Here is a 23,250-nt window from a genome sequence, read left to right as displayed (position 1 = left end):
AAGAAAATAACTTAATTAGAAATATCTTTGTGAATATTTCTATTTGTGTTGATAAAACATTCTTGGATATATAGTGATAAGTAAATATGAAAGAAATATATCGGTGGTAACAGCACTGATCATGTGAGGGTAAGACCAAGGATTATTTAACCAAAAACAGTGTGATGTATTATCACTGGTATGGGTAAGTGCCAATCTCTGTCTGTTTTCATTGCCTCCAAGCAAATCTCTGAGTACACACCCCTGGTTTCTTTTTGTGTACAGGAAGTCTCTTATGTTGCTGAGGCCACAAGCTTATACCTAGATAGGGTATAAGATAGATGGGGGGGGGGGGAGACTGAGGCAATTGAGGTTAAGTGACTTGCCCAGGGTCACACTGCTAGTAAGTATTAAGTGTCTGAGGCCATATTTGAGCTCAGGTCCTCCTGACTTCAGGGCTGGTGCTCTATCCACTGTACCACCTAGCTTTTTATTCACACACACACACACACACACACACACACACACACACACACCCCAGAATGAAATACAAGGAAGTTATTTTGCGCATCTCTGTATTAAAATTTGCACTTCAATTTATAATCATTTAATTATTGCTGTAAAGGGGAAATCTCAGTTCTTTACTTTAGCATCTTACTTTAGTTTGATTATGCAGAACTGTGTTTTTAGGTAGTTTATCTACTAAGCTCATGTGAAAAAAGAAAAAAATCTCATCTATTTCATCCATGAACTATGTGCCCTAAATTACATATGTTAGATAGGCTTTTTATTTTAATTTTTGAATTAATGTTTTTTTCTATTGACTTCCTATCTACTACCCCTTGCAGTTAAAGAAGGGAGAAGGGCAAAATCCTTCTCACAAATATGCACATTCATTAAAAACAATTTCTTGCATTGGCCATATCCAAAAATAAATATTTCCTACATTTTGGGTCTAGCATTCCTTTATCAGTAGTGCTTCAACATCAGTCTTCTGAAATCATAATTGGTCATTGATTAAAATGAAGTTTTTCAGTTTATTTTAATAAATTTTTTATATGAATGGTTTTCCTTGTTTTACTAACTTTCCCTCAGTATTAGTTCATGCAAGTTTTTCCATGTTTACCTGAAACCGTTCTTTTTGTCATTTCCATATTATGGAATCTATTCTATAATAGTGTTCCATTATGTTCCTGTACCTTAATTTCTTTAGCTGTTCCCCAATTTATGGGTACCTCTTCAGTTTTTAGTTCTTTTCTATTATTAAAAAGTCTTTTTAAAAAAATATGCATTCTTTTAACCTCTTTGGGTTAGAGGTCTGTCAGTTGTATTTTGGAGTTAAAAGATATGCACAACTAATAACATTTGGAACATAATTTCAAATTGTTTTCCAGAATGGCTAGACCAGTTCACAGCTCCACTAACAGTACATAATGTATTTGTTTTCCCATAACTTTTCCAATATTTGTCTTATTTCGTTAATTTTAAAAATATAATCAGAACGAAATAAAACCTCAGTGTTGCTTTCAGTTGCATTTCCCTAATTAATAGTGATTTGAAGCATTTATTCATAATGCTATAGTTTATATTTCTTCCCTTGAAAATCATAAAGTCTTATCCTTTGACTGTTATAATTAGTTGTTCAATACCTCTTGTTGCAAACTTGCATTGGTTCCTTATATCCTTTGGAATAAAGCCATTATCAGAGAAACTTTGCAAAAACTGTTTTGACTAATTGTTTCCCTTCTAATTTTAGCTGCATTGATTTTTTTGTTTGTGCAAAGAAAAATTAATTTTTATGTAATCAAAATTGTCCATTTGATTATCTGGATAAAACTGTCCCTACTTTATTGTGATATCTTCCCATCTGTAAAATTGAAAGTTAATTTCTTTCTTGTGCCTCTTAATTTGTTAATGAAGTCCATCTTTATATCTGAGTCGTGTAGATATAAAGTGAAAGGTGTTGGCTTCTACCCAATTTCTACCTGATTTCTTCTCTGTAGCTGTGTTTTCAGGCTTCTGCTTTTGTTTTGTTTTGTTTTTCATTAATTTATGTACCTATTCCATTCCACTGATCATCCTCTATCTTGTTGTGGTTTTGATGATTTATTCTTTGTTGTAATTTGAGATATGATACCCTCTTCCTTTCCATCTTTTTTTTTTTTTTATTCCCTTTGAGATTTTTGACGTCTGGTTCCTTCAGATGATTGTTATTACTATTTTTTTCTAGTTCTAACCAAGTAATCCTTTGTAAGTTTAGTATAGCATTGAAGAGGCAAATTAATTTAGGTAGTGTCATTTTTATTACAGTGGCTCAGCATACCATCATGAGCCATTCATGTATTTTTATTTCTCTGATTTTTTTTAGGCCTATTCAATTTCTACAAAGAATACTTTGTAGTTTTATTTTATTCATATTGTTAGAAGCACTATTAATATAATTCCTATATATGTCCTGATAGGTAGACTCCCAAATATTGATACCTTCTGTGGTTGTTTTTAAGTGGCACTTTCTCTTTCTTGCTGTTGAACTTTATTGATCATAATAAGTAATGTTCTGGTTAGCTTTCTGTAGGTCTTGGGACCATCCTTTTTTTCAGCAGAATAATCATTCTGAGAATGGCCAGGGATAAAGTCCAAATTCTTTATTATCTCCTCTACAGTCTGTCTCCTTCACCTGGGACCTGGCTAGCTTTCTGGAGGGTCTTCAGACGGGATTTGGTCTCAGTGGAGAAATGAAGGAAGACAGGCCAGCCACCACGATGGTGGGAGATAGAATGTCTTGAAGTCTCCCTCTGGCTGAGTTTGTCCCCAGTTTATATGCTTTATTACAATTACATTATTATAGTATACTGAGTATAAACCAATCATTATATCACTAGGGCACCATTATTTGTTGTAAGATTAAGTCAATCATATTGAACTAGAGAACTCACTTGCTAAACTAGATAACCATTGTTTTGTCAATTCCACTGAGTTAACACCTTGTTTAAATCAATCATATTGAGCCTTAAGTATATTTCTCCAAAGTTCCTGCCCTTTACAATAATATGTTTTAGGACTTTAAAAATGGCAGTAACAGTTGTCCACTTTGCTTGTACAATGTATTTCATGAATTGTTGAATGAATGTCAGTGTCATTAATTTATGAATGTCGGAGTACCAGGTAATGTACCAATATACTATAATTGTCCCAATACAATTATCTCCCAGTTTAGAATTCAAGGAACAATGAAATAGATAGAAAATGCAAAATATCATTCAAACAACAGTATTAGTAGTTTTTCTATATCGGTTTTTCATCAGGACTTATAAAGTATAGAAATTTATTCAGCTTTTAGAGAAGTTGATGAATAAATATGTTCATTGTGTGGTAGCACAATTTATAATTTTATTTTTAAATCCTTTTTTCCCCTTAGCTTTCACAGCGCCCGTGCAAGTAAAAGATTTTGCATTTTTAAGAAGCATTCAGACGACTTGAGGTACAGATTTAATTTTATAAAAATATTTGAGCAATTTAAATGTTAATATTAGCATTTTGTCATTTTCCCTTTAACGCAGTTCTATCCTAAAGTTTCAAGGCTTATTATATCCTTATGATGGGGTTTTAGTGGCAGTCAGAGAGTTGTGGAAATCCCCTTTTGAATGGAGTTGCAGGTCCTTCATGAAAGAATTCACTAACCTGAAGAGTTTTAGGTGGCAAAAATGGAAATTTATTGCTGGATGAGAAGTCAGCTTTGCTAGAAAAACTGACGTCTTAGGTAGCAAGGTCCTATTAGGGAAATGGAGGCTAGCACTGAGAAGAGAATGGACAGCTATGTCCTACTCCAGACTTCTGCGAAGAAATTAGTAAACAGAAACCTATTTTATGAGTATATCTTGGTGGGGGCTTGGGGACAATTTGAACTGATCAGACCAGGATCTCCCAATTGAAATTACTTTGAAGGCTTTTTTAGCTTGAATTTGCATGGATCTCAGCCTATTAATTGAGGTGATTTGCCTTAGAAATGGCCCAGCCTGAGTAGCTCTCTCACAGACGCCAAGGAGCCTGGGGCAGGGTTAGGAACCAAAAAGGGCACAGAATTTCAGTGTGTTAATTTTAACAAAAGGGAACACAGTTTCACACTCCCCTCACTTACAGTGTAATTAATACAGGAGAAACTGAGGCAAGACAAAGGTTTTTAATATTTTAATAGTGAAGAGTTTGGACTCGTTGGCTGGATGGCACTCTTGTCTCAGAGTACTCAGCATTCAGCAATTAATTTCAGAGACTTTGGTAGGGTTCCAACTATCAGAGAAACAAAGGCAAGAGTGGGGAGAAACATTTAGTAAGTCATAATTTCAGAAAGGACCATAAATTTTGTTAAGTTAGGGGTCAAGAAAGTGGTCAAGCAGGAGACAGAAAGTCTGGGCTGGCCAGAAAGATAGTGAGTGACATCTAGGTATTTGAGATAAGCCATCTGAGGTTTTATGACTCGTTGGAATGTGAGAATGGTCTGAGGCCCTAATTCTCTGGGTTCTAATGGCCAAGAAGGGGGAGTTTGGATATAACATACTAACTCATTGAAACTGAGATATTATAATTCAGAGAAACTAATGCAGGGAAACTGAGGTATTACAATAGAATCAGGTAACCCTGTTTTAACAGTCTTGGTTATGTCAAAAGAACCTTCAGGAGAGTTTTGTTAACTTGACTTGCACTTCAATTTCTGTTTCTAAGTAAACCATATAGTATAAAAGTTTTCCAAATTCTATCTTTTATTTCAAAATTAGACTTTTAAAAATAGCAGACAAAATATTCATGCAAAAAATATCTCTATGTGTATTTCAAATGTCGGTGATTAAAATTACTTTTAAAAATTATTTCCTCTTAGATGCACATCCCAAAAGAAGAAGAATCTGTTAGGCTATTGAGTTCTGCTTTCCTCTTAATCTTTCTTTTCTTGTTCTTCCACTATCTTCCTTTGTTGAAATAGTGCATAAATAAGTTGCTATTTGAAACAGTTTTTCTAAAATCACCCTGAGGAATAGGTACAAAGTAATCTAGTAACCAGTCCATACAGTGTTGAAAAATTGTAGCTTTGATAAAATATAAGGGACTTCTCATTTATAACCCTTGAGTTTATGCACATACTCACCTACCTACATATCAAGTAGAGAAACCTCTATTTAACAGAAAAGCACATATAAGATAGTAGGACACTTGCAGCTAGGATGAAGTCTAAATGCAGAGACAATTTACATTCAAGGATCAAAATTTTTTTTTTAAATTTTAGAATAAGAAAAAATTAGAAAAAAGTTTGAAATGTTATCTTTTTTAGGTCCTACATTAATTAATAGTGGGCTTTAAAATAATGATGAATTTTCCAAATTTCATTATTCCAAAAAAACAGTGAATCATTAAGTTGATTATTGATGGCATTGTTTGATACATTTAAAAAAACCACCATTGTATTCATATGGGCGTGATGTTAGTTTTTCAGTGGACTGCCCTAGGCTAATTTCTTTATAGCTTTAAAGTATTTTGCATTGGGTAGCTCTTTTTATTGAAATTTAAAGATTGTCCTTCTCCTTCCCCTTTGTAACCAGTATTTATCTTTTATTGCACATATTTTAACTTATTGCCCATAGTTTAAAAAAAAAAGGAATTTTCTTTTAAGTTATTGTAACTCCTTAGATGATAATGAGGATACAATTCTCTTTTCACATGTGTGCTGATTTGCCAGCTGTGTATTGTTTTAGATTTTTGTCACAAATTCCAAATGTAGATGATACACACTCCTTGATGAATAGGAGCTTACCAAGACATTTTAATTAGGTATCTTAAGTGTAATTTAGAGAAGAGATGGGGAGAAGGGGGAAGCAGATATCACATCTGAGTAATGGTTAAGGAAAGAGATAGAATTTGATGCAATATTTAAAAATTGATAGGACTTAAATGGGTAGAGTTGAGACATTCTAAGTGGATGCAATGATATGAAGAAAGAAATGAAAGTTCAAAAATGTAGGGTGAGTACAGGAAATGGTGAATATTCTTGTCTGGCTACAGTGCTTATGTTGAACTAGTGGGAGATAAAGGTGTTATTATATTGTGAAATTTTGAATTAAAAAATATATTTAGATAGTGGGCAATAGGGAACCTTTGAAGTATTATAGGATAATTAAATAATCAGTGAAATTCAGAATGGATTGGAGAGAGGGATAGAACCTCCTAAGAAGGAAGACTCATCAATAAGTTACTACTGTTGTAGTCCATATACATGATAATTGGGAGCTGAAATAAGATGGTGGTAGATGGAATAAAAAGATATTTTCAAGATGCACTTTGTGGGGGGGAGGGGATTACTATGATTTAATAATTCTAAGAATTGTTGGAGGTCGGGTATGTTATAAGGAGAATTAAAAACATAAAGTTGTCAAAAGGCTGTTTGGAACTTAGCTACTATAGTGGCAAAGTTAGTAAACAGTGAAGTTGGGGGAGGGGTGGGATTGGTAGATAAAAGTGACAGATTCCATTTGTTTTTTAATGTGTTTTCACGTATGTGTTTATTTATAAACAATCAATAACAAATTATTTAATAAATTATTTAACTATTAATCATTTCAAGTTTCTCTCCTAAAAAACTCTGTGATATTATTGATTTTAAAGTACTTTTAAAGTTATCAATGATTTGAGCCTCAAGTGTTTATCTATTGAGCCCCTAATTGATCAATGGCAAAGAAATGATTGCAAAGAGTATCCATCTTTTTATTTTATAAGTCTTTTGTTCTCCAATTTTATCTGTAATGCTGAAGAAACTGAGTCAAGATAGAGATTAGAGAGTATTTAATAATTTATTTAATGGGAAAGATTTACTGGGACCATATGGATCCATGGTTTGGTCCCAGGACTGAATGATACTATTGTCTCCAAGAATCCAGCAAACAATGTGAGTTCTCAATGACTTATATACACATGGCTCAGACTCGAGGGTGATGAGGGTAAATACTGAAGCAGGGGTAGAGTCAGGGTACTGAGAGCGGGAACAGGACTGTGACTGTGGGGTGAGCCTCCAGAACGGGATGACATAATCAGGGGGAGGTACCCCAAACATGGGGAGAGGTATTTTGATAAGACAGTTATCTGACATTTCGATAGCTTGGGATGGGGAGAGGCATTCTGATATTCTAAAACGTAAGATCTTTTATCCTTATCCAATATTCTGATAAAGAGGTAGGGGAGCTTTTGCAGGACTGAGCTTTGAGAAACAGAGAAACTGAGTCAGAACTGGGTCAGGATAATTGGAGAAATTAGAACTGGCATAACAGTCCCCACAATAACACTGTAAAACATATTTGGCAAATAATATATTTTGTTTTGTGAATGGGTAATGATACAGAAAAATTGTGACTCAAGGTTACATACATGATAGAGTCATTACTAAACTTCAGTCTCTACATATCTAACTTTTTAAAGAACTATATATGGAAATACTTAAAATAGTAAAAATTGACTCTTAATGACTGAAAGCTTTAATTTAAACTTGGTTCACATGTTCTAATTTCTTAAGAATTGTTTGTCCTTAAGAATTAGAATTTTCTAGAAAAATGTTAGAAGTCATCATTATGATAGTAAGCTTTATCATTATAAGGAAAAAAAATCAGTTAAATTTTGTATAAACTTAAATGTTGAAACTTTTCAATATTTGTTTTTTTTTTCTTCTAGGGGCATTACTGTAGTGTGCCTTAATTGTGATTTCCTAACTGATGTTTCTGGTGTAGATAATATGGCTACACATTTAAGTGAAAGTGACACTCACACATGCCAAATTATTAAAGAAAATAGTAAGTATTTGTATATTATATTTTAATGAAGCATTTTAATTACCTACAACATTGACCCAGTTGTCATTTCTTTTAAATCTAAAACTTTTCTTCTAATTTCAGTGCCTGTTTCTGTCTCAAATTCTGAACAACTTCCAGAGTAAGTGATTTTATTTTTTAAAGTACTGATGACTGTTAGCATTGCTGGATTTTTCAATTGCCATTGACAGAACCAAAAAAATATTAAAGAGTTTAGGGGTGTGTGTGTGTGTGTGTGTATACATGTGCGTGGCCATGTGCGTTTGCACACGCACACATGCACATACAGGCTTGGGGTTTTTTTGTTTGTTTGTTTTATTTAAGGTACTTGTTGAAAGTGGTGGTCCTGCTTTGTGTGGGGCTCATGACCCCTGGTCTAAGACAAAATGGAATTCCTGAAATTCACAGCCCTAGGTGTTTTCATTCATAACATTTTTTGAATTATGGCCAACATTATTCAGTTCTTTCCAGCCCACAAATGATATTAGATACATATATCTTTCTGTCAAGTTTTTAACATCTGTTTTTTCTCTTATTGGCTTTATTCTGAAATAACTTGCTATTACAGTCTTTAAAACTTTGCTTAATGTATGTCTTTTCTTTTACAGTATCTAATATGTTGACATCAAGTATGTTTTACATTAAATAATATAGTTGTTTGTCTTTTGGCTCTGTCTTGTCTTGTTTCTTAATTGATTTCTTATTTGTAAGTCTGAGTTTAAGGTCAGTTAACTCTCCTTTCTTTCCATTCTTTGTCTGTTATTTTGCTATTTTTCTTATTTTTCAGATGCAGAAGCAGCCCAGAGATTTCAAAAAATGTCCAGGGTATATCTGGACAGTGTCCCCCTCCGATGGACACAACTGGTGCCTCTTCTCCCTTACCAAGGATCGTGAATAGTCTGACTGTGGAACCTGCTCCAGGTTGTCGCCTCAAGCAATCAGATCTTGGGGAGAGTGCCTTGCTACATGGCTGGCCTCCCGTAAGTCTGATGCTGATGTGGCCTAGAAGGCCACAAGGCACACCAAGTTGAGCATAGTTCCCACTGGGGGCTGTGGCTCTTCTTTTTAATCTTTGGTCCAGTTCTAGCCAGTAAGCCCATCAGCCCATTGCTTCAACATCTTAGTTCTAATGCAGTTTTAAGTTTGAAGCTTGTTCATTTTGGCTGCAGTGCTTGAAATTACATTATTTCATTCATTTTCCAAATGTAAAGTTCAGACTTCCAAAACTAAGTTCAAATTCTAGGTAGACAAGCTGCAATTTTCTTGCCCATGACCATTATGTCACACAATTGCATTTCGGACCAGCACTATTTTTACTCTCATTTATAATTTGCTATTCATTGTCACTTCTATCATTTTTTTACCAGTACTAATTTTTAAACTTTCCATTCATTGAGTAGATAAAATTTATGTTGTTTTCCTCCATGTTTGTTTGTGTTCATATTACTTTGTTTTTTTCTCATAGCTTTTTGCTCCATTTTATAAAATTTCCTATATTTAAAATTGTTACCAAGTTTTCACACAACTGCTTGTTTCACAACTCTTAAATTTGGATATTGACTAAAATGTTATGAGAAGCCATAAAGCATTTTGATGGGATCATCTAGATAAATCATCACTAGTACTGAGTAATATTATTTTACAGTGGTCAAAATGAAGAACTTTGTTACTTATAAAGAGTAATTAACTTTAAAAACATGTTAACAAAGAATATTATAATTTAAAACTATTTGAAATAAAAAAAATTCAGTTAAATTTAGAAACTACTTAGAATAAAAATTTTTAATTAAATTTCTATACATAAAACTTGTTTTCCCTTAAGAAAAAAAGTTCCTGAATTCCAGGCCTACTTTAGCCAGTAACTTAAAATTCTTTAGGAAAAACTGTCAAATTCAAAGGTTATATTTAAGGGCCCTCTGATTTTATATGTATATAGTATCCCCAGTTATTGTATGTTTTGGTTTTTGTTGGGGGCAAGATTGGAAGTTAGTTTGATATGTTTATTTTTACTAATATTAAATCTAGACATAACTAATATATATTTATTAATTTTCTTTTATTTAGGAACAGTATGTTCAGATCAAAAATAGCATTTACTACATAAGCATTTTTTAAAAAAAATAAAATCCCACAAAACTATGCAGTCTGTGACAATCAGTATCTATATCAGAGATCTTAAAACCAGAACTCCTATTTTTAAGATGCAATTTAAATAAGTATGCTTTTATGATGGATAATATTATAATATGTTTATATATCCCAGTTAAAATTCTTATAATTACTATGGCCTCTTAAAATTTGAATAGCCATCATCATTTTTATTATTATTATGTGCTTTATTTACTTGGAAAGAGGGATCATAGATGGACTTGGAAGCCTTTATTATACAACTCGAGTTATCTAGTAGAAGTCTTTACTATCTTAATTTTTTGACTAATAAGGTCATTTACACATTTCTTCATTTATACTCATTTATACAATTCTTCATAGTGATAAAATATCAAATGTTTATTTTCTCATTTGATTTTCACAACCCTTCAAAATAGATTAGTGCCAGAATTCTCACCATTTTTATGGATGAGAAAAACTCAGATTATCCAAACAGTAACTATTAAGCCACGACTTGAAACCAGATCTTACTTTGTCAGTTCAGTGTTCTTTCTATAAAAATTTAGCTTCTTTATATTCTGTAAGTGAAAGTAATAAAAATACTTGGCAACTATATAATTTGATGAAATATTTAAGAAGAATAGCGTTATGTTTTAAATTCTTTGTATAACTTTTTGATAAATATAACTTTTTCCAATTAGCTAATATACAAATTATTGATTTTTTAAAAAGAATGTAATCAAATACTTCACTTCTAATGATAATTATAATGATTATAATTATAATGATAATGATAAATTAAAATATTTTGTTATGGGTTACATTTGGCCTGTTATAATTTTTATCAGATTCAAATCTGTGGCCAAAGTGGAATAGACACCTCAGTGGTTCATTGGATAGATCATTTGGACTTGGAATCCAATTTTACCCTTATACACTTAATAGTTGTGTGACCCTAACTAAGTCACTTAAAATCAATCCAACTCAATTTGGTTGTCTGTAAAATTGAGAATAAGAACAGCACCTACCTCCCAGAACTGTTGTGAAAATAAGATATTTGTAAAGTGCATGCTGTTTAGTGCTAGATATTATTAGCTTAAAGTAGATAATCACTGACACAGAAAAATTATAGGTTAGAAGTCTATTTTTTGTATAGTTATAGTAAAAAATTCAAATTTATTTTTTGAAGTGCAAAGTAAATCATTTCTATGAAAGGAATTACATTTCATTGACTGTTAACTGAGTATACAAAAGTATTTACTAAGCTTTTATTTTATAATAAAAAATTACATATTGTTTGGTTCTTAAGCTTATTTAAAAATATTGTTCCCTATCCATATCAGTTATTTTAAATAATATAAAATATTTAAAACTGTGTTTGGTCATAATTTTCCATTTTAAATGATAAGGCTATAGTTTTTCCTTGAGATGCTACTTCATGTTTTATTGATAAAACATTTCTAAGGAGTACAACTCCTGATTTAATCAAAATTGGTTGAGAGCCATTTGTTCTATTTAGTGTTGACATTTGTTTTATTCTAGTTAATTTTTCTCCGCAGTTAATTGTAAGTTATCATAACATAATATATATTAATGCTTCAAAAGAAATATTGACATATTTTCTTCAGCATATTTGTTGTACTTATAAATTCAAAGTAAAATAATTTAAATACATGCAAATGGTTTTATATAGAACTAACAAATTTGTTATTAATATCTAGTAAAAAGAGAGCAGCTAGGTGGCATAGTAGATAGAGCACTGGCCTAAATTCAAATCTAGCCTCAGACAGTAAAGCATTAGCTGTGTGACCCTGGGCTAGTCACTTAATCTAAATTGTCTAGCCAAACTCCCCTGTGCAAAAAAATAATAATAATATCCAATTAAAGTAACTATTAGTAAATATAATTTTTGAAATATATCCATAGAGAGCATATAATGATTATTGAATTAGTCTTTCTTTGTCAGCATCACTTCATTGACTACACAGTTATTATTTATCAGTTAAGATGGATAGTATTTCTGTTTTAGATGAATAGTATCTCAAATATTAGTGAGTTTAATTTTCCTTATAAAACTGAAATCATTGTAATTATGGCTTATTTTTAAGAATATTATTCTACATAGCCATTAAGCTTTTTGAGATTATGAATGCTTAATTGCACTGAATTCAGATCAAATATACTAAACATAGCTTCCAAGTTAAACAGATTGAAATTAAACTTTTTACATTGTCATCTGAGATAGCTAGCAGTAATTTCCAAAACAGGCCTTTGAAAAGTTCAATTTTGTATTGAAAGTGATGACTTGGAAGATTTCATAGTAAATAAAACTTTACACCATTTCTGCATCAATGTTCATAACAGAATTAAAATTAGTGCTCCTGTAACTTTATAGCATTCAGAGTAACCTATTTGTAGTAATCTGACGTAGCATTATTTTGGGTGGTTTAAGAAACAGATTCATTTAAAATTTTTTTATTGGTAATTATATTTTAACCTTGTATTTGATTAAAATGTTTATCCTTTAAAAAAAAAAAAACTTTGCTTTTAAACATGAGTGAAAGTATTTTTTTTAAAAGTCTAGCTACATAATTTTTAAATGTAAATGGCTCCAGCAAACAATTTGATTTCTCCTTTAGCTAGCATTTGACTGTTATAAAATAACAGATTAATTATCTAACATGCTTATTGACTACTTCCAAGTGCTTATATAATTATAAATTTCTGAGGAAAGTTTCTTATCATTTGGGAGTCTTTTTTACATAAAAATCTATATATGATTGGGTCTTAATGTTCTATTTCTACTTTAAAATATTTACTGAAAATATGTACAATAAAATTTTGCATATATATATAAATACATACATTTACAGTAATTTTCTTTTAAGCATGAAAAAAGTAGGAGTTGGATATTTTATTGCTTAAAAGATAAGTAAAATCTCGAAAACTTATTTTACTTCTATTAGGTTAAAGAATGAAATAATCACTATGGAAAAAGAAGCTACACCTGAGGTAATATTTTATTTTTATCTTAGAGGACATTAAAATAAAATATATTTAATATTTTGAATGTAAAAACATTTTCATTTTAGCAGTTATTAACATTTATCACAAAAATGTTAACTTAAATTTTTTTCTATTAATAAAACTTAGATTTACTTTAAAATTTGAAAGTAATTTTTTTATTTGCATGTCAGAAAGTTTTAGCAGTGTATAATTTTTACAAGGCCTTTATGTATTTCACATTGTCACTATTTACTCAACTGAACAAATAGTGGTGATACATTCTATGTACTTGAAAGTCTGTAGACCACCATGAATTTATTTTCTACCCAATCTTAATTTGCCAGGTACCTTAACATTTTATGTTTTAATATAAATCTGTCTAAAAGTCTTATTCTGAGAGGCAGCGTGACATAGTGGACGATGTGCTGGACTTGGAATCAGGTATACCTGGGTTCAAATCCTGTTACTAGCTGTGTGACCCTGGGCAAGTCACTTAACCTCTCTAAGCCTCAGTTTCCTCATCTGTAAAATGGGGATAATTCTAAATTATTTCTATCATTCAAATAAAAAACATATACAAACTGCTTTGTAATTTGAAGAGGCACGATATAAATGTAAACTATCCTCATCTTTTTGAGCAGCAACTTAATAAACTTTTCTTCTTAATCCTTATTCGATAATTCTGTTACACAAGTAGCTGTAGCTCTAATTGTTTTGGAGTAGCAGGAAACTTGATTACTACTCTGCTGTGGAACTAGCTTTTTTTTTTTTTTTTTAAACTTCATGATAACTTGCTTTTAAGCCATTTGCCTCTTATAAAAGTCTCATGAATAATTTAATATGTCAGCATGACAAAGCTGCCATTTTACAAATAATTGAATCAGGCTGAAGTAGATTTCTTATAAGTTCGTCAGGAAATCATTATCATCATTATTAGGATCAGTGTCCTTTGACTTGTCCAGGAGCATCTAAAACATTTATTATTTCTGTATCACTAATAAAAATGACTCACAGGTATTGTCAGCTTTTGCCTATGCTTTTTTCCTTCATTTTTTGAGATATGAATCAGGAGTATTCCATGATAATTCAATAATTCAGTGTTGAGGATAGTGGCTTTTTAGATTTACAAATCAGAAGACAATAGAACTTTTGTAAATAGGACATGTTACTCTGTAGTTTTCTTCATAGAATTCCCAGAATGCATCATCTTTAACATCATACGAAGACTGAATATTTGGTGTCATCAGCATGATAGATTGGTGTTTAATTTGTTTTGTTTTTGAAATCTCTTCTGATGTTATATTTCTTATTCTGCAACACATAGTAGTTCATCATTTGAGTAATCATCATCAATCCTTGAGTAAAGATTTGCAGGCAGAAGATGGTAAAATATTCCAATAACCCTGCAACTCCAGGGCAGACTATAATTGTCTAAAAATAAGGAATCCTTTACTATACTCCAGTAAGGTAATGATTCTTAAATGAACCTTCACTGAAGCTTTTTGAGGGTTTTGTTTTGTTTTGTTTTTTAAGGAAGCTACAGCCAGTCAAAAGATATTTATTGTTTGTAAGTAAGCACTAGAATAATGAAATTTTCTAGTTGCTAAAGGTGTTTTGTTTGTTTGTTTTGGCCAACCTGCAGCATTCACATAAATAAGAACAGTTACTATTTTTTGTAGTCTTTTTATAGTCTTAAGACCTAGGGGCAGTTAAGTTACCAGTATTTGCCAGGGTAGATAGACAGTGATGTCGTTAGATGAATTTGTGATTTCACTAATTTAGATTTAATTCCCTCAGATTATAATCCTTTAATATCTGTCCATCCTTCACCATTCTTGTTTATATATTGCTGAAAATCTAACATGCAAAGAGAAAAGCTAAATTTTTTACTTTAGTTTTATAAAATTAGCCACAGGGCTAGGTTCTTTAAAAAAAAATTAGTTTTCTAGAAAAAACTGACATTCTTTGGAGACTCATGAATGTTGAACATAGGTTTAAAAAAAGTGTTGTAAGTTACAACATTTTTCTGTGCTTGCCATTTTTAATTAATATGAAGATCTTTATTTTTCTCATAAATGTAGCATAACTTTTTTATACATAAACGGGTTAGGATCTATATTATAGAAAGGCTTTTAAAATTCAATTAGCTCTTAGACTAGATTTTCTTATTTTATATACTGCATTTTAGGACTTTGTCAATGTAGCAGGCCATCTGGGGCAGCATTTATGGAATTAAAAAATTGACACATACTAATTCAGCAGGTCATTCCAGTATTCTCAGAGAGCTCTGGATTCAAGGTGGTCTTTTTTATTTCCTGAGCTTCACTTAGCATGCAGAGCATTGTTTGAAAAAGATTTTAAAAACCAAAGCCATTGTATATATTATTTGAAGGTATAGAACCTAATCAGAGTCTTTTAACAATTGTCAATATTACTTTTAATGACTTTTAGTAGATATTCTGTTAAAACTGCTTGTTCTCCCTCAAGTTGCCAGTTTACTGGCAACTCTCCTTATTATGAATTTATATTCTTTTTAGCTCTTGCTTAACTCAGAATATTGAGACCTTCTGTTTTAATTGTGATATCTTTTTAACTTTTCCCATTAATTTATTATATTCCCATTTATTTGTCAAATATTCCTTCCTATTTTAGAGGGGAAAAGCAACTAGCTCCTTTTTGAGGATAATTCCTCTATTTCCGTGGTAAGATTTTTGTCCCCTTCCAATTCTTTTATAACTCTTATAAGCTATCGCTTCTCTTACATTTATATCTTCCTCCCCATTGGTTCCCTTTTTTTCCCCTAGAAACATACTCAGACCATTCCCCTATCTAGAAAAAAAATCCTTTTCTTCACGCTGTTGTCCCCTGTCTGTTTTTTTCTCTCAATTCTTTTTCATTTTTAAATTATTAGATTAGACAATACTTAATAAATATTGTAGAAAAAGCTGAAAGGATACCCCAGGCTAAAATTCTTAATTTCTTTATCATGTCTTTAGTACAACTTTTAATAAGTTATTTGAACAGGATCTTAATATCCTATTTAGCCTTTTAACTTACTTGAGATTAATATAGGCAGTCGCTTACTAGGCTTTTTTTCGATCTCCAACTTTACCGTCATATATAATGTGTTATTTTAAGTCACTGTTCTCTTCATAGGTCTGTTATCCTCATTGGTTCACTTTCTAGTCCCTTCTTCAGGTCCTATGCCGTCTTTCTTCCTGTTACATTCTATCTATACCTCCATTTAGATTCTCTGCCAGGATCAGTTGATTGCTTTTATAATACTTTCTCTCAAACTCCTTATCATACTACTCCTGGAAAAATTAAGAGCGTTTTCTATTTTTTAGCTCATAATCCAATTATAACAGTATTCCAAGTAAATCTTAAATTATAGCAGTTCTGTGTTGTTACAACAACAAAGAATATTTTTGTCTGTGGTTCTTGGCTTTCCTTTCTTTTTCTTGAAATTCTTGGTGAAGGACTATAGACAGAAACTTGAGCTTATGATACTTCTTTTTTGGTTCATTATTTGGTGAAATGAAATATCATGCTTCCACACCTTGTGGAAAGCATAGTCAAGTTGGCAGTTCAAGAAAAAAATCTTAATATATTTAAAATAATTTCATAACAATATGAAGAAATTTTGACAATTTATCCCTATAATTTCTTTATGTAATGAAAATATTTAAAGAATCTAAACATTTTCCCCACTGACTATTAAAAGCTTTTTGTATCACTTTACTGTTTTCATGGGCAAATAAAATAAGTCAAATTGTAAGGGTATGTATAAAGTTTTCCCATTGTTAAATGTTACTGCAGATGCTTAAATGTTAAATACTATTTTCCTTTAATATAACAGCATTTTTCAGTGACAATAACTAAATTTTCTGGCTTATCTATAACCATGCAGTACCTTAATTAGAGAGATGGGACAGGAGAAAACAAAGAAAAAAAAAATCACACCCCAATTTCACCTCTCTATAACTCCTATTTCCCTGTAAGTCTGGTCACTATGTTCTTGATTTTCAATTTTCATACCTTAAGAATTAATCAGTTCCAAATAGGTTCGTATTAAAATCCATTTTTCATCCTATTATGATTTATAATCTACCAAGTCCATACTGAGACAGATTGTACATGAAAGAAACATAAATCAAACCAAAATGCAAAAGTAAAGAAGTTTGCTAACCATCTTTGCTTCTGGAAATAAGGGTTGGGGCCTAGATGTCATCCCTGACTCTTCACTCAAGTCCAGGTGTTTGTTCCTGCATGTTATTTCTTGCCTTTTTCCCCCTGACATTGGCACTACCTTGGTGCATGCCTACAAACTTCACATAGAAGTATCCTTCTGATTCCTCTTTTTCTTTTTTCAAGTTCCTCTCTTCTCCAGTCCATCAAATAATTTTGTCAGCTTGATCTTCCTGGATCACAAATCTGACCAAGTCTCTTCCATCTTTGCACACATTAACTGCACCCCTCCTCTCACTTTTTCACTTAATCCCGTTGGCTCCCCTTTGCCTCCAGAATTAAATTTAAAATCCTCTCTTTGGTTTACTAAACCCTCGGTAAATTGTTCCTTTCTTACCTTTCCATTTTTTGTATACCTTTCACTCATTCTCAAATCCAATGACACTAGCCTTCATGCTTTTCTCACACAAGATATTCCCATCTCCTAGCTCTGTGCGGTTTCACTGACTGCCCCCCAGGTTTACATCTCCTTTCCTCATTTCTACTTCCTAACTAATCTGTTGAGAGAAATGTTTGTTTCTCTCTTAAATTTACAGTCAGTTATTAAATTAGGACCAGGATTTTTTTTCAGAAGCCTTTAAATTGTTCAGTCTCTGAAGGACATTGTTAATGGATAAGATTACTCAAATCTCTCGGGCACACGTTTCCTGATCCTGAGTGTGAGACCTCACTCACCTAGAGAATGTTACAAAGAATTTAATCTAATAATCTGGGTGAAATTTGGCCCATTGTGTTTTAGTCTGATAGATTTGAACAATCAAAATCATCTATTAGACTCTTAGTAGAGTTAAATTATAATATTTATTCTCTCTCATTACTTGTTAACAAATCAGTTGCTTACCCCCTGAGGAATACCCACTTTTTCAAGCATATGTAAGTTTTTGATTGGGTTCCATGAAGAGTCTTTGGCATTCGAGAGTGTCACTGGCTACTTTTGTTAATTATTGCATGTATGATTTAAAAAATAATAATAATAATGAAATTCTTGTTAGCATGATTAATTACCCAGAAACTACATATCTCAAACCTTTTGTATATCACACTAGTTTCAAGTGTCAAATAAAGTCCCACCTTCTATAAGAAGCCTTTCCCATATTCTCTTTTAATTTTTATTGTTGTTGTTATTTCCAGTTTAATGCCTATATATCTTATTTCTACAAAGTTGTTTGTGTATTGCCTTCTCCTAGACTGTTAAGTTTCTTGAAGCGAGGGACTATTTTCTGCTTTCTTTTGTATCCATGGGTCTTAAGATTGTGCTTAGCACACAGTAAGTGCTTGTTAAATGTTATTCAACTTTTTCATAACACTTGATTTTTTCTATTTGCAAGATAAAAATTTACCAAATTCATGTAACTCTTCACAAATATTGTTTTATAACTCTCCAAAGGTATAGGGACCTTAAAGATCATTCATATAGTGTCTTCATTTTGCAAATGAGTTGTGACTTGGAGAAATTTCTGGCTTTGCTTAAGATTAGATGGCAAATTATTGAAGTATTAAGATGCTACATTGCTTTCAGTATTTAGAAGTTGAAATTTATTGTCCTTACTGGCCAATCATGTGAAAATGAAGCAAATCAAATCTATATGGTGTAAAAATCATTTTTAGCTTATGAAATAGAACATGTGAATTCCAAAATCTGTAGCTTTATTGGAATTTCATGAAGGTTCCATTCTTTCCTGATCAGTAAAACTGATAACTTTATGCTTTCTTTCCTCTTAGACACTGAAATCAGACATTGAAATCTGATATTTCTAATTGCTGAATTCGTGTCACTTCACGTGATTAAAATATACCTTCCTCAAACAATTGTGGCAAATGGACTGTATTTTTTAAATAACCGGTTCATGTAGCAGCACAAATTTAACTGGAAGGGACCTTAGAAATCATTGAATTCAACCTTTCCATTTTAGAGATGAAGAAATTGAAGCCCAGAGAAGTATAGAGTACTTTGTCCAAAGCCACTAACCACATTTTTTTTTTTTTTTGGGGGGGGGGGGCGGAATTCTTCTAAAAGAGCTAATAAAATGTGAACTTCTGTATTCACAGTAATGTGTGAAAGAGAGTTGTGGAACTCACTGTGATTATTATGTATGGAGAGCTTTTTAAAAAATGTAAATTCAGTGGGTTATTTTTAAAACAGTTGATTATGAATCCTTCTATCCTCTTCTTTGGGAAGGAGTGGAATTCTTTCCTCATTTCCTCTCCCCCCACCTCCTCCCACCCACCCTCAACTCCATCCTAGTGTCAGGGTCAGAAAATGTGTGTCTTCTGCTGTGACCCACATCTATTTGTGCAGAGTAGGTAGCAGTCCTCTGCAATTGTAATTGGTTATTGAATTGAACAGAGTTCTTTTAAGATGTTATTGTATATTTTATTCTCCTTATCTACTGCATGGGTTTATACGAGCCTTCTAAGACTTCTCTAAAGCCATTTCTTTGCCATTTTAAAAATACTGAATCAGGGGCAGAGAGAGCCCTGGCCCCGGAATCAAGAGGGCTAGAATTCAAATGTGGCCTCAGATATTTAATACTTCCTACCTCCCTTGACCCTGGACAAGGCTCATAAAATAAAAACGGGGATAAAAATACTGAATCTTAAAAGATTTTTGAGAAATTATTTTTTCTAATGAATTCAAGTCCCTCATGAAAAAAATTTGAATGTATTTGCCACCCTGGACACTATAAGTTTATTTTTTAATTATTGGTACCTTTTGTTTTTTATGCTTCAGTCATTTTCTTGAGTATTCCTCACCACTCATTCCCCCCTCCTCACCATCACCCCACCAAGTCCCTCAATTTATAACTTGTATATAACAAATACAGTTAAAGAAATTAAGGAAAAGCACCTGACATGCTGCTGGTTACCACATTCTACATCTCACTTAAAATCAAAAGTAGGATAATAGTATTTTGAAGGTGTAAAGAATTGTTCAGCTATGAATTAGATTAGATGGCAGGCCAGTCTTTCCTCTGAGTTTCTTTCCTTTTATACAGCTCTCTCTTTTTGTCAAAGAATTCAACATTCTTCTGATGTCCTAAGTATATAACATTGGTGTAATATAATCCTTATTCTACCTAACTCCCATTTATCTAATTGGTTGCCTGATTTTCTTCATTTCTGCCTTTACGAGATCTCATACAGCTGACGCTTTCTTTTCACTGTCGTCTGCCACCTTAGTTTATGTCTGCTTTATCTCTTGCCCAGATTATTTTGCAGTACCCTTCTAATTGGTCTTCCCTGCTTCAATGCTCCTCTCAATTCCAGTCTTAAATAGTACTTGCGAAAGTGCTTTTCCTTGAGTATATAGCTGATCATTTTACTCTCCATGTCAATTCCACTCTTTGTTTTGGATTTAAATGCAACCTCCTCAATCCCTTATTAATCTTAAAATTCTTCACAGCATAGCCCAAACCTATCTTTCCAGCCTTGTTGGACATTATCTCTGCTCAACTAGCATTGTCTATCTTCCCCATATATAATACCTTTATACCTTTATATATATATATATAATGTATATAATATTTGTATATTAGTATAATACTTATACTAGTGCCCAGTGCCTGCAACGTACTTTCTTCTCACTTCTATTTCATAGAATTCTTTTCTTCCTTCAGGATGAAACTGTATATAGATTTTTTACTTCTTTTCCTCATATTTCTATTGTAAATATTTGTTTATACTTGTATCACAAGTAGGCCCTTAGTAAATATTTCTTCATTGGTTGATTTTGCGGTCTCAGCTAATATAATGTTTCAGATTTTACCTAAACACTAAGCTTGTACAATTTTCTTTTGTGCAATCCTAGGGCAATTTTATGGTTTTGGGTTGAGTTTTTTGTTTGTTGCTGTTGTTGGATTTTTGCTTTTAATATCCATCAAATTTTTTTTATGGGAGATAATTGCAAATTACATTGCCTAGAGCTTTCTAATTGATCAGGACAGAATTTCTGGCTACTTGTACCCTTGGGAATATAGATGATCAGTCCTCATACTTTCTTTCTCTCCTTTCTTTTTTCTTTCTCTTAATGTCTAAGTAATTAAAAGTTTCTATTCTGATAGTTTCCATGATTAATTGCTTTGTTTCTTAAATTTATTCATTGATGGTGTCTGCTATACCAGATTTCTAGAGTTACTTCTTAGAAAATATGGTAAAGATTGCCTATTCTATTTGGGAGAAAGAAAGCCATGTTTTACTGGCCCTAGTAATTCTCTGGTTATAGCAAGGCACTGTCAGAGCATTTGCTTATGAAAGTAGAATGTGAATCTCCTCAAGGTATTGGTTTAGTCAGTAGAGTGAGCATTACACTTGAAATTAGGAAACTTTAAGTTCAAATTTGGCTCCAGATACTTATTAACTGCACAGCCTTCCTCTGTAAAATGGAGATAATAATAGCACCTACCTCGTAGAGGGGTTATAAGAGTAAAATTAAATAGTATTTGTAAAGTGCTATATAAATACTAGCTATTATTATGATAAGGTCTCAAGAGTGGTAAGAGATGACATGGTGCTCTTTTGTTATCTCTGGGTTCATAGAGGAACTTTTTTTTTTTTTTTTGTCAGCACCAGTGGTAGGGTCAGAGAAGAGCAAATTTTGCTGGAATGTCGAGTTTAGGATAGGAAGTAGTAGTGTGTAGTAGGCCTGAAAGAATCAAATAGACAAACCCAAAGAATTTTATTTTGTTCTTTTTCTTTTTTCTTTTCTTTTCTTTTTAATAGCTTTTTATTTACAAGTTATATGTATGGGTAGTTTTACAGCATTGAGAATTGCCAAATATTTTGTTCCAATTTTTCCCCTCCTTCTCCCCCACCCTTTCCCCTAGATGGCAGGATGACTAGTAGATGTTAAATATATTAAAGTATAAATTAGAGACACAATAAGTATATATGTCCAAACCATTATTTTGTGAATAAAAAGAATCGGACTTTGAAATAGTGTACAGTTAGCCTGTGAAGGAAATCCAAAATGCAGGCAGGCGAAAATATAGGGATTGGGAATTCAATGTAATGGTTTTTAGTCATGTCCCAGAGTTCTTTTGTTGGGCGTAGCTGGTTTAGTTCATTACTGCTCCATTGGAACTGATTTGGTTCATCTCCTTGCTGAGGATGGCCAGGTCCATTAGAATTGATCATCATATAATATTGTTGTTGAAGTATATAATGATCTCCTGGCCCTGTTCATTTCACTCAGCATCAGTTCATGTAAGTCTCTCCAGGCCTTTCTGAAATCATCTTGTTGGTCATTTACCAAACAATAATATTCCATAATATTCATATACCACAATTTATTCAGCCATTCTCCAATTGATGGGCATCTACTCAGTTTCCAATTTCTGGCCACACAAAGAAGTCTGCCACAAACATTCGTGCACATACAGATCCCTTTCCCTTCTTTATGATCTCTTTGGGATGTAAGCCCAGTAGTAACACTACTGGATCAAAGGGTATGCACGGTTTCATAACTTTTTGAGCATAGTTCCAAATTGCTCTCCAGAATGGTTGGATGTATTCACAATTTCCACCAACAATGTATTAGTGTCCCTGTTTTCCCACATCCCCTCCAACATTCCACATTATCTTTCCCTGTCATTCTAGCCAGTCTGACAGGTGTGTAGTGATATCTCAGAATTGTCTTAATTTGCATTTCTCTGATTAATAATGACTTGGAGCATCTTTTCGTATGGCTAGAAATAGTTTCAGTTTCTTCATCTGAGAATTGTCTGTTCATCTCTTGACTATTTATCAATTGGAGAATGGCTTGATAAGAATTTTATTTTAGAGACATTTAGGGATTTTTTATTTTCTTTGTTCAGAGAAAAGATTGGTGAGGGAGGGAGACTGTAAGCTCAAAGTCCAGTTTCCTCTTGAGTTAGATATACTTTGTCATTTCAATGAAAGTATGATTTCATTTGTTACTGTAGTCATTCATTCCTTAAAGATAATAGCTCATTCATTTTCACATAGAATCAAAATTGTACTTTCTCAGATCAAGGCTAATGGTCTCTTAACCTTATTTTCCCCCTTTAGTGCCATTTCTACTTCTATACACATATATGAGACTATGTTA

General features: G+C 32.3%; 1 protein-coding gene across 6 annotated transcripts in view; it reads left to right on the top strand.

Annotated features, from left to right (window-relative positions):
- ZNF280D (zinc finger protein 280D) overlaps positions 1-23,250 on the top strand; it is a 94,526-nt gene that overhangs the window by 63,627 nt on the left and 7,649 nt on the right. For 5 of the 6 annotated variants that reach the window (XR_007951024.1, XM_051980711.1, XM_051980710.1 and 2 more), the window contains 4 exons: positions 3,398-3,460; positions 7,684-7,802; positions 7,905-7,941; positions 12,896-12,941. Coding sequence is in view for 5 of the 6 variants with exons in the window: in XM_051980711.1 (XP_051836671.1) it covers positions 3,398-3,460; positions 7,684-7,802; positions 7,905-7,941; positions 12,896-12,941 (265 nt within the window). In the remaining variant the exon portion in view is untranslated. Of the gene's footprint in view, positions 1-3,397; positions 3,461-7,683; positions 7,803-7,904; positions 7,942-8,607; positions 8,801-12,895; positions 12,942-23,250 lie in introns of those variants that run through there. The other variant, XM_051980713.1, reaches the window with a different exon arrangement.

This window comes from Antechinus flavipes, chromosome 2, assembly GCF_016432865.1.
Source record: "Antechinus flavipes isolate AdamAnt ecotype Samford, QLD, Australia chromosome 2, AdamAnt_v2, whole genome shotgun sequence".
In the NCBI taxonomy this organism is placed as follows: Eukaryota; Metazoa; Chordata; class Mammalia; order Dasyuromorphia; family Dasyuridae; genus Antechinus; species Antechinus flavipes.
This window is presented reverse-complemented; position numbering and strand designations above follow the sequence as displayed.